This window comes from Molossus molossus, unplaced genomic scaffold (assembly GCF_014108415.1).
Source record: "Molossus molossus isolate mMolMol1 unplaced genomic scaffold, mMolMol1.p scaffold_m16_p_16, whole genome shotgun sequence".
Taxonomy (NCBI): domain Eukaryota; kingdom Metazoa; phylum Chordata; class Mammalia; order Chiroptera; family Molossidae; genus Molossus; species Molossus molossus.
Window position 1 is genome coordinate 43,755,284 of NW_023425351.1, and position 12,373 is coordinate 43,767,656.

General features: G+C 35.9%; 1 protein-coding gene across 2 annotated transcripts in view; it reads right to left on the bottom strand.

Moving 5' to 3' along the window:
• Positions 1-419: 419 nt before the first annotated feature.
• Positions 420-12,373, bottom strand: part of RNF19A (ring finger protein 19A, RBR E3 ubiquitin protein ligase) — a 42,349-nt gene continuing 30,395 nt past the window's right edge. For both annotated transcript variants that reach the window (XM_036263806.1, XM_036263808.1), the window contains exons 5-10: positions 11,930-12,092; positions 8,823-8,937; positions 8,167-8,328; positions 5,566-5,779; positions 3,157-3,300; positions 420-2,594 (exon numbers count right to left, since the gene is read on the bottom strand). In XM_036263806.1, coding sequence (XP_036119699.1) covers positions 1,904-2,594; positions 3,157-3,300; positions 5,566-5,779; positions 8,167-8,328; positions 8,823-8,937; positions 11,930-12,092 — 1,489 coding nt within the window. In that variant the 3' untranslated portion in view covers positions 420-1,903. The remainder of the gene's footprint in view (positions 2,595-3,156; positions 3,301-5,565; positions 5,780-8,166; positions 8,329-8,822; positions 8,938-11,929; positions 12,093-12,373) is intronic.

A 12,373-nucleotide genomic window follows, 5' to 3' on the forward strand; every position in this document is an offset into this window, starting at 1 on the left:
GTGGTTCAGTGGTTGAGTAGCGACCCATACACCAAAAGGTCGCTGGTTCGATTCCCAGTGAGGGCACATGCCTAGGTTGTAGGCCTAATCCCCAGTGGGGAGGCATGCAGGAGGCGGTCAATTGATGTTCTCTCTCATCAATGTTTCTCTCTCTCTCTCCCTCTCCCTTCTTCTCTAAAAAAGTGAAAAAATAAAATTATTTTGATGAATTAAACAACTCCTTTCTGAAGGAAAGACAGGTATTAAACATGAAGAAAGGTTTCTAACAATCATTTGTTGAGAAGTTCAGTAAACGCTTCCCTTTGGGCTGAGACAGAATGCAGAACTGTATCAATGGCTTGCAATATTTATGAATAATGACCATAGGGCAAATGAACATTCCCATTATTGTAAAAACACCTATGCAGAAACCATAAGGCAGCAATACATTAGTATTTACATTTATTTCATGTATGCAGTTTACACACTCACTATTGAACAAAATTGGAATGCAAACATATATACAAATACTATAAGCATTATCAAATAAAATAACTGGCACTAGTGTTATAAGCATATTAATGGACCTGTGAGAAAAAGTGATGTAAGAAGAATGCAGCCCGTGGCATTTTTCTTTTATCAAAAGAAAATGCTCAGTAGCACCATAATGGTAATACTTAAAAGAAACATAAAATGGAACATTTTAACTGCTATCATTGAGGTTAACCTGTTTTATTTAAGTGAATTATACAGTAATTTAACAGTACAGGCAGTATTTTGGCTAACTTCTGTTTTATGTCAGCTGAACATCTTCTATAAACAAAAACAAAGAAAATAAAGCCAGTCATACATGGACCCCCTCCTTAGTACTTGGTACAAACTGCACTGTACTTTAATTTCATGAATGGAGAAAATACGCATGTGTTAAAAACTGAGGTTATGTGAAGTTACTCACTAAAGCCTGAGTGTGTCTTTGGTAGGCTAATACTTTTTCAGCACTGTTATTATTAATCATATTTATGTATATCTAGTCTGTATTTTTCTACACAATCCAAGGTGGCTAGAGAGGATATTACGGAAAATAATACAGAAATATCCTCAAATAACTAGAGCCTTAAAATCTATACCAAAGGCACCAAGAATCAAACTTCCACTTTGTGAAAGGTGACTTTTTCGTAATACTTATAAACAAATGGAATTTTGTTTTGCGGTTTTATATATCTTATTTGGTGCTGTCAGTATACTTAATTACCTACCTTTATACTTTTCTTCTATGATGGCATCAACAATATACAAGATATATAGAGTACCAGGTATTTCTATTTCAAAGTTGTGCAAAAAAACTGCCACAATCTTGCTCAAAGTGTCTAAGTATCCAAATGGTAGCAAATGGGCTGCATTAAGCTTTACATCTCCACAGTGCATATGAAAAAAAATGTATGCCCAGTTATGAATAGAAACGTTACAAAGAGTATCATATACTGAAAATAACCTGCAAGGTTCTTTAAACAGTATCCCTTAGTGGTTTCAATAAAATGTCACTAACCACTTAACCCTAAACCTCAAGTTTTCTTCATAAGAATGCTGTAGAACTGCATTAGTATTTTATATTGATTATAAATTAAGCCAAATTCCTAAGTACACAAGTATGTGCTTCAAGCAGTATTTTGTGGCAAATGCACAAAACATACTTCTCTGAAGGATTATTGTCCTTACAATAATGCACTTTTAAAGCCTTCATTTCATAGTTTGGTAGTTAAGATCCGTATGAAACAATGTTTTGCTGAACATAGAAAATGTATCTGCATTAAGATTATGTAACCTGGCCTTTGCTGGTAACTTGAAACTTAAAAGCAGTCATGTGTACTTCAACCAGCTCCAAGCAAGGTTGTTCAGTGGTAATTATTTTGCAGCATTTATAGGCTTAAATTTCAGTCTGAATTGCAACTTTTAATTCCATTGTCTGATGTGAGTGGTTGTTGTTTGTTTCTTTTAGTACATCACCAAAATATAAATCAACATTGGGCTTTATTCCACTGTTACCATGTTCTTCAGCAATATGATTCAACTGTGGAACTTCTGAACATGAAGCAGTTTTGGTAAGCACAGAAATACTACACTGATGTGGGGAATTTTCCAGACGGTCATTTTCTACCTCAGGAAGAATGTTAACAGTCGCAAATCGGGCATGATAATCATTGGAACCATGGCTACAAGAAGTTTTCATGCTTTCTAGGTCAGAACAACTAAATTCAGAAAAATGACTAGAGTGGGAATCTGCTACAGATGGCATACTGTCACTGAGGGATGGAGCCTCAAACTCACTTGAGTTCGTGCTTTGTTGTTCCAACAACTGTGCATCCATGTCTTCTCTGGTCTCATTTATCTTCATGTTACTCTTTTTCCTCAATTTACCACTTTTTGATTTCTTTCCTGTTGTTGCTTCTTTGGACCACTTGGTGGCACTGGATTTACCTTCAGGCAAGCCGCTAGATGAACCACCAGGATGACTTCGGGTGGCACTGCCATCCTCCACACTACTGCTTCCACTGTTGTGCCTGAATTTGGATGGCTTCGATTCGATATCTACTTGCACCTCCATACTGTTGCCTTCTCTGGAACATAAGAGTAACAAATATAAATACATTTCTAACTTCCTTTTTACTTTTATTCAGATGACAGCAAAGGGGGAATGATTTCTGTGTGAAAAATTCAAAGACTATATACATTTTGTCAGAACAAATCAATGTACAATACATTCTACTAAAAAAAACCTGTTTGAAATAAAAGGACTATAATACTGCTTCGATTAAAAAACAAAAGAGAAGCAGCTACATAAATCTACCTGTTTAAAGTGTACAATTCAGTGGTTTTTAATATATTCAGAGTTGTGCAACAATTACCACTCCCCTAACTTCAGAACATTTTCATCATCTCCCAAAGAAACCCTATACCCATTAGCAGTTAGTTCCCATACTTCCCTCCCAACCCCGGCAGCCACTCATCTACTTTCCATCTCAATGGATTGGCCTATTCTGGATATCTCACCCCTTTCTTTTCCCAGAGAACCTAAGAGTTGATAACCATTATTCATGATAATTTTGCCCAGAGACAGGGATAATTACTTTAAAATTAATTTGAAAAATAGTTCTGACTTTGTAACAATTCCTTTCTTACTTGTCCAGTGGGATGTAGGAATTCAGAATAGATCCCGCCATTGCTTTGGTGCTGGCATTATCACTAACTGTTCCCAAGCTGACTGTGCCAGATTCTCCACTTAGACTGTACCGTTCTTTCTGTACATCTGCTTGTACTTCCAACCTTAAGAGGAAAATATCAGATAAAACCCGAAAATCCATACATCAGCATACTATAATATGTATCTTTAAATAATTCAGTTAAAAGCTCTAGTAAGAATAAGCTATTTTAGAAACAACTATAAATGTTATTTTTTAAAGTTTCTTTTTATTTGATTATTTAACTTCTACTGCAGTGCACTGAACAGTATCAGCCATCCAAACAAAAGGAGAAAAATTAGCTGCTTGCTAAGTAAGGTAGCAACAGAATAACACACAAGGACATAAAGGGGTTTAACTTAAATATACTCTATTATTTTCACTCAGGATGTGGCACTTCGCTTGGTGTGTTTAGTGCAAAACACAAGATCCAAATACATTAAAAACCATTCTTTTTTTTTTTTTAAATCCTCACCTGAGGATGTTGTTTTTTTCCCCCATTTATCTTCAGAGAGTTGGGGGGGGGAAGAAGCATGGATGTGAGAAGACACATGGACTGGCCACCCCCTGAATGATCCCGACCAGGGCTGAGGACCGAACCGCAACCAAGGCACATATCCTTGACCAGAATCGAACCCTCCACTCTTTGGTCTGCCGGCCGATGCCCTAACTGCTGAGCCAAACTGGCCAGGGCAAAAAAAGCATTCTTCATGACAGATCAGTGAATCAAAAATCCTGGGCCTCTCTCTATATATTAAAAATAGTTCTGCCCCACTGGTGTGGTTTAGTTGGTTGAACACTGTCCCATGCACCAAGAGGTCACAGGTTCGATTCCCAGTCAGGACACATACAGGCGTTGCAGGCTTGATCCCCAGTAGAGGGCATGCAGGAAGCAGCCTATTTATGTTTCTATCTCTCTCTCCCTCTCCTTTCCTCTCTCTCTAAAATCAATGCAAACACATATGTTTTAAAGGTCTATAAATTTGCTCTGGCCAGTTTGGCTCAGCAGTTAGAGCGTTGGCCCGTGGAGCAGAGAGTCCTGGGTTCAGTTCCCGCTAAGGGCATGTATCTTGGTTGCAGTGTGTCCCCAGCCCCAGTTGGGGTCATGTGAGTGGCAACCACTCGGCATGTCTCTCTCACATCGATGTTTCTCTCTCTCTTCCTCTCTCTCTCCCTTCCGCTCTATCTGAAGATATATGCAAAAATGTCCTTGGGTGAGGAAAAAATAAATAAAAAAATAAAGGTCTATAAATTTAACACGTGAGACACTTTAAAAGAGACTTGGTATAGACTGGTATAACTTAAAAGTTTGTGTTTAAAAGCAAACTACTTAAAAGTAACATAAGCATGATCAATTTTTCTTTTAATTCATATACTCTCCCCTAAGTTAAAAAAGAAGTTAATAAGCAAAGGTAAAGAATAGTGAAAAAAGAGAAAACAAGGACAGATAAAAATGCTTTAATTTCTCCTTCTCATCTATATGACTACTGGTAAAGATTTCGTGAGAATGAAATAACCATTAATACATAAAAGGACCCAAGCAGATGACCCTGGCCTCAGTTCAAGCATTCCTGTACATCCTGACTCTACCTGCTCTCCCATCACTCAATCAGTGTCTCATTTCCTAACAACCAGCCGTTGCCACGTTCAGAGGTAAGGTCCAACTTCAAGCACTGCCTTTACTGTGTCCACTGCGGCACCTCCCGCATTGATTCAAAAGTAAAACCTGACAAGTGCAGTGAAAAAAGTGGCAGAATTATGTCTTAGACTTGGTTTTTACCTCATCATGGGTATACTGTCACAGAAAATCCAAACAAGTAAAAAGATCCTTATTCACTGTTTACCAATAATTTCATTTTGTTGTTGTTAATCCTCACCACAGAGGATATTTTTCCATTGATTTTTATAGAGTGGAAGGGAGGAAAAGGGGGGGGGGGAGAAACATTGATGTGAGAAAGACACATCGATTGGTTGCATCATGCACAACCCTAGTGGAGGCTGGGGATATATGTGTCCTTGACCGGGAATCACACCTATGACCCTTCAGTCTGTGGGCTGATGCTCTAACCACTGAGCCAAAGTGGCCAGGGCAATAATTTCATTTTCTTTCTTTTTTTGTGTGTGTGGTATGTGCCCCTAGCAGGAACCGAACCCGGACTCTCTGGTCCGCAGGTTGATGCTCAATCGCTGAGCCAAACTGGCCAGGGCAATAATTTCATTTTTTAACATTACTTTTTTCAACCCACAGTTGGGTAATATGTAATCATGGTCAAAATTCTCTTCATTAAATTAATAATTTGTAGTTAACAAAAGGCAAAATATACAACAAAACAAAGCACATTTTTCTTACCTGTTAAAACAGTTTACCATGGCACTTCCTGAGAGACTCCCCGTTATGCTGGCTCCAGCTAGTGCCATGGTGCTGGCTGTTTCACTCAGATTGTCTCGAATGGCTCCTATTCGATCCATGTGGCTTCCACTTGCACTCAAACTGCCAGTCAGACCACCAACACTTCCCTCCCCTATACTTGGGTTGTGTCTTGCTTCTGCTACTGAAGTTGTGTCTAAATGCAAATATTTCAAAGAAATTAAATAAGTGTAATTATTAATGTCTCTCTTAAGTTCCTCCATGATTTCAGATAAGGCACTTTATCATATAAATTATAAAACACACATAGGAATAGAAAAAAATGTCTGGAGTAGGGACACATAACTATAGGGTAAGAGTAAAAGGAAATATCTCAGAGTAAAGTTCGATTAAGGACAGGTCCTCAGTTTTAGATGGCCACTTTTTTTTTTTTAATCCAGAAGATTTAAGAACTCTAAAGAACCTGATTGTTGAAAAATTTAGCTAACTTTGGAGGAAAACTAAGTGACATTTTCAATAAGGGTGTCATATAAAAAGTTTATTATTCTCTAAATCGTAAGAATGGGCCAAGTTGCTTTCTAGATATATTCCATGGTTCTAACTGTCTACAAGTTAGTTCAAGATCTGATACCATTATATTTCAATCTTACAGTACTTTTCACACCCTTTGTACTAAATGATTCATTTATTTGCTCCAATTTGGGTTCCTATTACACATACCAAATAATGTTCTAAACACTGGGGTCATAGTAGGTCAAAGAGACAAACATTATGCCCTCCAGAATCTTATATTCCAGTTGAGGAAAGCAATAAATAAAATTACATAAAAAGAAATGCTATGAGAAAAAATAAAGGGGAGTAAAAGGCAGAGTGATGAGGCATGGTGTGTGCATACCTGTGCGCTATTTTATATAGTGTGATCAGAGACGGGCTCTCTAATAAAATAACACATGTAGAGACTCAAAGAAAGTGAAGGAACCACAAAATAATCTTTGGGAAGAGTTCTCCAGACAATGGGCACTGCAAGTTTAAAAGCTTAGAAGTGGAAGTGTGCTGAGCACCCTCAAAAACATCAAGGCGGGTGGTGTAAAATAGAAGTGACAAGAGATGAGTTCAGAGATATAGCACAAGACAGATCACATGAGGCCCTCTGGGTCATACTAGGGACTTCAGATTTTTTTCCTCCCAGTCTAGTTAGGCAACTGTATTGAGCATAAGAAAGACATTATCTGAGTTATGTTTTAGAAGTATCAATATGACTGCATAGTGGAACAGTGATTTGAATCTGAGAAGCTGATGGATCAATTAAGAAGCTATTACGATAGTCCAGGAAATAGGATAGTAGTGTAGACTAATAGAATAGCAGGGGAGAAGGTCAGATAGTTGGATTATGGCTAAATATTTAAGAAGGTAGCAGAATTTGCTGATGGATCAGATGCAGCGTAAGAAGAGAAAAAGGGGGAGTCAACATAAGTGAAGGTTTTTAACCCAAGCAACAGAAAGAATGGAGAATGAGACTTAATGAGGTGAGGATGATGAAAAGAACAACAGATTTTAGAAGGAAGAGTTTGGTTACAGACAAGTTAAGCTTAAAATTCTCATTTAGACATTCAAGTGCAGATTAACGAAAAGAGTTAGGTGTACAGGTGTGAAGTTCAGAGGAGAGTTCTAGACTAGGATATAAATTTAAGAGCAGTCTATATATTATTTAATAGATGAGACTGTCTAGGGAATGAGTGTAGATAAAGAAGAAAAGTCTGAGAACTGAGTCTTGGGAAACTCCAAAATTTAGAGGTTTGGAGAGAAAACTGAACCAGCAAAAAGCCTGAAAAGATGTGGCCAGGAGATAAGATAAGAAATGGTTTTCCAGAAGAAAAGTAAAGAAAATGTTTCAAGAAGGAGGGCACAGTCTACCAAGTCAGATGTACTCTTATATTAAATGAAAACCAAGAACTGACCACTATATTTGGTAACATGGAGGTCAGTGGTGTGGTAGAGATCAAATTTTGGAGTGGTAGGGACTAAAATCTAATTGGAGTGATGAGTTCAAGAAAGAATGGGAGGTAAGCAAGTGGATGTTATCTTTGCACATTTGCCTGATTATTCCCCTAAAAAAAACTTCTGAAACAAGAATTGCTGGAATATAAAACATGCACATGCTTTAAGATTTATTAATTTATACTCCTACTACCCCTTCCATTCTCCAGTTATTGTTCTAATTTGTATTTGAATAACCCTAGGTTGATACTCATTTGCCATCAGTATTTTTTCTTTTATAAACTGTATTACTCTTCATATCCTTTTCCTACTGACTTGCAATGTTTTAGGTAACATTTGAGATTAAAATTTTAGAATGTCCAAGACATTATATTTCCACTGGAGGTTAGGTACCCAGAACTATCCCACCCTCTTTCATCCATTTATCTTTCCTTGGGCAGTTCATTTCACAATGAACTTCTAGATGAACACTATTAGGCCTAGTGAAAGGAGGGTAATGAAAATTCTGACTTGCATGTTGTCTACAGCCTCCACCTACTTAAACTATTAATAAATACATTACTTTCCTTTCCTTAAAAGACTTACCTACAGCTGTGTTATTTCCACCAACATTTATATCATTTTCATCATCAAATTCAATCCTGACTCCTTTTCCACTGCCTGCTGAGACTCCACAACCTCCACTTCGACAGAGGGAAATTGGAACAACACCGTAGACATAAGCTAACATAATAGGAACACCAATACCTAAGGAGAAATTACATTAGTTATCATGAACCAAAAACTAAATCACAGAAACATGAATTTTAGAAAGTCTTTTCAAGAGATGGTATATAGGAGGAAAGTACTAGGGATCTGCAACTCTTGCCAAAGTGAATTTACCCAGCTGTTTAGGGACACAAACAAATTCAAAATTTCCAGCATTTTAGGTGACACATATGAAGGAAAAAAAAGATGTAAATCTTTTTAAGTGCCAGGTTTTTAAACTGTATTTGAGAAGAGGGAAGAAGGGGTATCTGCCACTAGTAATTTACCAAATATCCTAAGGCTTGGCTCTTGAGTCTATAACCAATATAGTTACTAAGTGAGAGGCTTTCTGTAGGTTCAGCTTAAATGGTTTTAAATAAATAAAAAACTAACTTTTAAAAAATTCAACAATATGTTTTGGTTTTTAACATCCTTCCACACAACTTCAGTTTTATAAAATCTGAGGTCAATAGTATTTTTAAGCATCTTCTTACCTACAGTTACTGCAGCTACAACTGGAGATACAATTACAGATAACGTGACACCACCTGCTATAGCCAAATTCCGTTTGTGCTTTGAAATGTCCTTGCCTTCATATCGATTGTGAATCTTGAATTAAAAATAGAAACGGGAGTGTGAAATTAAAGAGAAAATACATTACATGCTTGCTTAAATGAAAGACCTACATTTGATAGAAGTTTAAAGTGATGTATCTTGTAATTTCATAGTTAAATGTCGTAATTCAAGGTAAACATATTATTGTTCTTAGACTATATTCTTATACATAATTTGCACCTTATTAATTTGCTTACATAATAGAGTGCTTTAACAGATTTTATACTTTGTGCTTACTTTTAAACAGTCTTGAGTAAAAGTAGTGTTTATAGTTTTATTCAAGAATAGTATAATCGTGTTTTGAGCAAAGAAAGAATTAAAAGTATTAACTTGTAACACAGCTGAATTGAATGTTTGACTAACATGATTACTTCTATAAAAATTAGCTTTCTAGAGTTTTCCTTCTAAATAAGCATCCCTAAATAATAAAAACTGGCTCCTAGGGGTAATTTTCACAATCTTTTTAAAAATCAAGATTAAAAAGCAGTATTAACAAGCAAATATCACTAACAGAATCAATTTTTTCTCAGATTCCTTTTTATGAAGAAAAATATTGCCAAATGAATCAAGAGCCTAGGCTTTAACTTATAGCTCAAAGTAAGGGATAGAGAGAGAAAAAAAGAGAATAAACTATGCTATCAGAAGACAGGTGCTGGATCTACTCAGAGTCACTGTACTGTACAGGTGTTAACAAACACAATTTAATATCACCATGAAAGTGGCTTGTGAGATATTATATGTATTTCAGAAAATAGCTCAGTATCTTTATTCTCATGGTTTGCAAGGGCTAAAGCCAATAAAGCTGTCTTGTTTCGAGACAGATTCAAAACAGCCTCAAAAGTGTACACAGGTAGTCTCTCAAATAAAATATTTGACTTATAAACAATATTACAGATGAGGCTTTAAAAAATCTATTATGTGGTTATTTTGAAGGCTCTAAAGTATAATGAGTCTCATAGGATATAAAACAGTGATAAAGCTGGGGTGAGGAGGTGAGCAAAGCATGAAATGGACAAAGAATATTTATATTTCCTAGGCAGAATCCTGTTTCCCAGCATTGACTGTATGTTCTCAGGGAGTGGGCCTCTCTACATTTTCCTAAACAGTCCATGTAGACAGAGACTGAAGACCTTCCCAAGGTACTTTTCATTATTCTTCAGTACTGCAACTAATGCTCCTCCTCACTCCAAAAACTTAGCAGTGAAGCAGAGAAAAGCCAAAGCTAAAAACTGATGGAGTAGAGTTGGAAAGGCAGGCTGCCAGTGGAAAGGAGTCTTCCAGAAAATTTTGCATCCTTAAGCACTAATGTTCAATTACAGTGATCATATCATTCTGCTAGTTATGGTTCAACTTAATTTTTTCTGTTTACTATTTTGTGCCACATTCTCTATTTGTTATTGCAAATAAAGGCTCAGCTTTTAGGTATTTTATCAACTTATTAGGTTTTCATATGCCGATATGTGTCCCGGAACACCAGAGAACACTGTTTCAGTGGAAAACTAATTCATCACCTTGCAACCCTTTGAGTACATGTTTGAAAAAAGGAGACTTGTAACTACACCTTGGACTTGAACAATGAGGTAAATAATCTCTCCTCTATAAATTATTTGTAGATGCGTGCAGTACAACAGTCTCTCTTTTCCTTCTGCTTCAAAGTATCAAATAAACAGTTTTGTTTTTAACGAAACCTAGCTTTGGATAACTGTATAAAAAATTATTAAAAGCAGCTACTATGTTTGGGACAATTTAAGTTTAGTTTCGTCAACATTCTGAAAATAAACATTTGGCTCATAAATATGTTTCTCTTCTGACCCAAAGCTAATTAAAAAATAGTATGTATGGTCATTTTTCTGGTTATTAAAGTAATATATGTTAAATATAAAAAAATCTGGCTGTCATATGGAAGAGGCTCAGCTTTGCCTTGAGTTTGGTTCCAAAAGTCAGAACTAGAATTAAATGAAACAATTTAAAGAGAAACAGATTCTGACTCAACATAAGAATTTTCTAACAATTACAGCTACCTGAAAACAGAATTAGCTGTCTCATGAGCTGATGGTTTCCCCATCACTGTAGTACCCAAATAGCTAGACTGAAATTTATCAGGGACCTTACACACGAAATTTGTGCATCTGCGTTTAAATACCAGCTCTGCTTCTTTCTGTGTAATTAAAGATAAATTACATAAACTTTCTTAAACCTCAATATTCTAACATAAATTGCTGTGAGGTTAAAATGAGTTGAAATACATAAAACACCTACCACACAGTAAGAACTCAACAAATGTTAGTCTCCCCCACCCCCTCTTTATTAAAATCCTATACTTAGTCCTGCTTAGGTATGGAGCTGGGATTAGATCATTTCTAAAGTTACTTCTCAGTTCTAAGATTCTATTAATTTAGATAGTAGCAGACTTTTTAGCCACTTCATAAATTATCCCATAAACCTTTCAAAAAGAATTATTTGCTCAACTAGCAAAGTATAATTCATCACTCATACAGTGGTAAGTACTGGTGTTTGGACTTTCACAAAATTGTTAAAAATCTACAAAAAGCATATTTACTAATAGCAGCAAACTGGGGAGGGTGGGAAGTTTTAAACTGAAGTTGAAAGTAATTAAAAAAACTGGCTATTCTTTGCCTGAGGGCATGTGTTGTTTAGCTATTAACTCTTTATAGACATGACTACAATGGTATACTCATGAGAAAAATGTTGTGTGTGCATCCATTAGTACTTTATGTTAAAGTTGGTTTATAATGCAATGTACTGAAGTTTTCAGATTCAGATAATTTTAAAGCAATTCTACCTTTTATGCGTCCATATGAGCTTGCCAAACACTAAAAATGTATTACCTTATGAAAAATAGTAATTGTTTTATACTGAAAATACTAAAAATGACCTTAGTCTTTCAAAACAAAAACAAAACAAAAATCATCAACCCAAACCCTAAAGATAAGATAATGAACTAACAAGAAATTATGCATTTTACCTTACGGCCCACATATACAGGAATACCAATAATCATTGCAGGAATAGCAATGCCAGCTATTAAAGCAATTCCTACAGGAGCACCAACGAGTGTTCCCAGCTGCCATAATATTTTCTTCTTTCGGCTCCAGGGTTTCTTCCCCCAAAAAGTACATCCTGATGGACTAATGGAAAAAATTATAATGTTAAGTAACTGCTGCAAAACATCACAACAAATTACTACAACTATAAAAGATGCCTCATACTTAGAAATGAGATTTTCCCTTTCTTCAAACTGAGTTCATTAAAAGCCAAAACATCTTGGTAAGAACATCATAAATTATATTAAAAAGATATTAATAAATGGGATTCAGTTTAAATATTTATCCCTAGACCTCCATTAGCCTCAAAACCTTAGGTTAGTTTCTGAAGAGTATATTAATGCAAAACATGCTTATTTTATCCC